The 4,146-nt window shown below is 60.4% G+C and overlaps 1 protein-coding gene across 1 annotated transcript; it reads right to left on the minus strand.

Moving 5' to 3' along the window:
• Positions 1–3: 3 nt before the first annotated feature.
• Positions 4–4,140, minus strand: TMEM151B (transmembrane protein 151B; the record flags this gene model as incomplete). The annotated part of the gene is given in 4 exon segments (XM_034652606.1): positions 4–150; positions 153–548; positions 1,753–2,193; positions 3,544–4,140. Coding segments are annotated over 4 exon segments (1,071 nt in total), but the record flags the coding sequence as incomplete, so codon positions are not given.
• Between the last annotated feature and the right edge of the window lie 6 nt (positions 4,141–4,146).

Genomic DNA, 4,146 nt, shown 5'->3' on the forward strand with positions numbered 1-4,146 from the left:
CTCGAGCTCCGTGCTGTCCACGGTGTTGACCCGCGGCAGGCGGTGCGTAAGCGGGGGCAGCAGCTCGTCGCTGGGGCTCAGGCCGCCGCCCGCGCTGCTCGCCGAGCCCGGGCCCTCCAGGCCGAAGAGCTTCTCCACGTGGTAGTGCGCCCGTAGGCCGTGCGGTACTCGGCCAGCACGCGCAGCGGCCACGACAGCGTGAGCAGCGCCGCGGCCCAGAAGGCCGACGAGCAGGCGTACCACGGCGGCCGGGCCGGGTCCGGGAAGGCCACCATGAACTCGCGGAAGTCCACGTTCTTGAGGTGCATGCCCTCGCGCGCCTCCATGTAGTCGTCCAGGCCCTCGTTCTCGGCGAAGAAGCGCGCGCGCTGGCACAGGTAGGCGTTCTCGGCCTCCACGCTGGCGAAGCTGAAGCACTTGGTGAAGCGCAGGCGCGTGGCCGGCGCGCCCTCCAGCCCCACCAGCGCCTTGGACACGTCGCGGACGCCGCAGCGCGCGTAGTCGAACTCGGCCTCCGCCACGTGCGTGTTGACGCGCTCATGGTAGACCTGCGGCGCCGGGGAGGGCGGCGGGAGTCGCTTCTGCCGGCTCACCCTCGTCCGCCCCATCGCCGCTCTTGCTGCCCGCTCAAACCCTAGGCTGCCCCGCTTTAGAGCCCGCTCGGAGCCGGGTACCATCTTATCATCGGCTTTACGGGGCCACGCAGGCCCTCAGCGTCATCCGTTACGGGCTGGAGCTCGGACCTACCGGTGTGCATGCTAATTGTCATGAAGCGCTGCCTGGTCAGGGGGTCAGGTGCTGGCCGTGAACTGCCCGTCGTCGGGCCTGCCCAGCCTTTGTGCCCTGTCTCCCAAGTCCCCCGCTGCCCCTTCTTCTCCTTTTGCAAGTGTGTTCCCCAGTGGGCGGAGGAGCGCCATGTCGACCGGTCTTTGTCTCTGTTCTCCCTGTTCCCACCTTAGCTCTCACCCAGCCCCCTCCCCGATTTCTCAGAGGCCCCAGGCTTCCGTTTACCCATCCCAGTACTGAGACAGAGGTCGCCCTCCACTGAGAAAATGTCTTCTCCCAGGGCTCTAATAAGGCCCAATCCTGGCGGGTCCAGAAAGTGCTGATTAGCCCCCACCCCCACCTCTCCATGGGGCCTCCCGCGCCTACGTCCATCTCTTTGCCAGCCGACTCCCACCTCTGGGAGCCTTGGACTTGGGATCCAGGGCCCTAGGTTTGAGTCTAGCCCTACCACTTAGAAGCTGCAGACCTCGGGCAAGTCATTGAGCTTAGGATTCCTTACCTGTGAAAGAGGACCTGGTAGCAGCCACCTCACTGAACGGGTGAGAGCATGCTGTGAGATAGTGCCTGGGAAGCCATCTCCAACCATTAAGCACTAAGCAGTATAGACCCTGGAGCCAGACTGCCTGGGTTCAAATCCCAGCTCCACCACATACTAGCTGTTTGACTTTGGGCAGGGTACTTAACCTCTCCAGGCCTCAGTTGCCTCATCTGTAAAATGTGGATAGTAGTTACCTACCTCATAGGGTTGTTACGAGGATTAAAGAAATGATTTGGGATTTATAATGTATGCCGGGCAGAGCCTGGCTGCTAGTGTTTGCTGTTATTATTATGGTTGTTACTGCCCTCCTGTTTCCGTGTCCGCAAGAGCTCACCGCTGCCTGTGCTCCTCCCCCTGGGGGCAGTCAGTCAGGGTCCCAGCACCCCCCTCCCATCTGGACTGGCCTGTGCTCCCCTCCAGCCCCTCACCTGGGTGGTGGTGTAGGCGTCTCCATTGCGGTAGCGGGTGACCTGGCGGGTGCGGCGGACATAGTGGTAGCTGATGGCCTTCCACCAGATACAGGGCGTGGCCTGCTGCATGCGGCCCACACGCTCCCGCACGCTGCTCACATCAACACGGTGCTGCAGCTCATGGCGAGCTTGGCAATGCCAACACTCCACCAGGTAGACGGCGTACAGCATGAGCAGGAAGGCCAGGGGGATGTAGACATAGCCGTTGGAGCAGGGGCTGTCGTGGTACATGAGGCTGTTGCCCTGGTAGGCGCTGCTGAAGGTGAGGCGGGTCACCGTGGTTACGTGGCACCAGGCCACGGCCCCCAGACAGCCGTACATGAGCAGCGAGAGCAGCAGGCACTTCCAGTGGGATTCACGGCAGAGGGACTTGGTGAAAGAGGGCTGGATGGGACGCTGCTGCTCAGATGGGCAGGGGAAGGTCCGAGATGAACAGGGAGTGAGACAGAGTGGCAGGACCCGGCACAGAGATGGACGGAGGGGTGAAAGCCAGCATCGGAGATGACAGGCAGACAGGGACGTGGAGAGAAAAGGTAAGACCAAGATGGGAGCCGAGGACCAAAGATAAATGCAGAAATGACCCAGAGTGAGCCACAGGGACAGGAAAAGAGACCAGAAGGCCAGTACAGGAAAATGCAGAGAGAGACAGACACCCCAAAAGGCAGAGAAGGATCAGAGCCAGAGATGGAGGGAGGAGGCCCAGGTGGCAGAGAAGACACAGACGGATAGGATGGCACCCAGAGAAACAGAGTCCAAAGACAGACATAAAGATGGCCATGAAACAGGAGGTGTGGATGGGGAAGACAAGGGAGGACAGATAGGCATCAGCGAAGGCAGGTCCCCAGCCAGGACTCCTTACAGGTGTTCCAGGAAAGCGGGGAGGGGCCCACTGACATCACCTTCCCACTGAACAGGTGGGGCCCTCACACCTTCCCGATTCTTTGAATCCTGGGTTCTGCAGGAACCAGTCCTCTTTGACCCATCCTCCTCCCTGTCCCTCACAGACAAGTAGTCTCATACCTCCTTTGGAGGGGTGGGGGGGTTGCCCAGGAAACCCCAAGCTCTGACTCCCCACATTCTGACCCCGAGGCCCCCTGTAAGTCTCCTTCCTGGACCCTAACATCCTTCCTGTGTTCTAAGTTGAGAGGGAGAGGACTGGCATCTCTGAGTAGAAGGCAGTCCAGGAGGAGAAATCCAGAAGGGCAGAGGCAAGTGGCTGCGGAGTGGGGATGTGGGACCGGGTTAGGGGGGTAGGAAGGAGGACGTTTGCAGTCCAGTCATTTGTCAAAATGATTCTTGGGGCTTTCTGGGGGCCCGTTAAAGCACTTGGCCCATTCGGTCCCAGGTCGCCCCAGTGAGTTGTTTACACGTGTAGACTGGGTGCTCCTGAGGGCAGGGTCTCATTCTCTGCATCCGGGGTGCCCACCGTGGTGCTGGCACCCAGCAGCCAGGATTTCGGGTGGTGGGCTGTGCCTTCCCACTCCTCATCCCTGCTGTCTAGCTTTAGGAACTTCCCCCCCTCCCCACCACACACACCCTCCTGCTGAGATCCTGATTTCCTCCAGTTTGCCAGGCCTGACCTGGAGGCTAGCCACAGGAAGGGAGAAAAGGGTGGAAATGAAGGGCACAGTCACAAGCAGCGGGCCCTGAGCCTGGTGTGAAATGAGAGGAAAGATCTGGAAGTGCAGATAGGTAGGTGGGCTAGGCAATAGCACACAGCATATACAAACAAGATTAGGGTACGTGTACCTTTCCAGGAGCCTTGTCCTTGGGGGGTGTGCAACGTGTACCTTCGTGTGCCGGCCTGAGGGTGCACGTGTCCCACTGAAAGCACATCTGAAAGGGTCTCTACCTGCAGGTCTGTCCCTGCCCATGTGCTTCTGCCCTAGTGCAGTGTGTATACTGTGTGCACGAGTGTGCATGGGAGATGGGGGGAGGGGAGCAGTGCTACTGGTACCTTCCTCAGTCTCTTTGTTTCCAGGTTAAGAGGACTGAAGAGTAGGGCCCCCAACTAGGGATATGCTTATTTCCAACACTCTGAAGGATTCCTGGGCTCAGGACCCCCCTGGGAGTGGGGGAGCTGCATGGACGTTGGGAGAGAGAGGTGCACTCACACCCTCCTAGTGACCCCAGGGGGAATCGCCTCTGTACACATTTGACCTTCTCAGGACCACAGCTCAGGTACCACCACCATTTCCCCATGGTACTCTCCTGCCTCTGGAGCCCCTCCAAGTCGCCGTTCCTGGCCTTCAAGATTGCATCCCCTCCGCGAAACAGGATTCCTGCCACGGTCCTCACCCCATCCGCCCGGGGTCCGCGAGGCTCCGCCCCTAGGCCCCTCCCCCTGCCCAG

This window comes from Ailuropoda melanoleuca, unplaced genomic scaffold (genome assembly GCF_002007445.2).
Source record: "Ailuropoda melanoleuca isolate Jingjing unplaced genomic scaffold, ASM200744v2 unplaced-scaffold6318, whole genome shotgun sequence".
In the NCBI taxonomy this organism is placed as follows: Eukaryota; Metazoa; Chordata; class Mammalia; order Carnivora; family Ursidae; genus Ailuropoda; species Ailuropoda melanoleuca.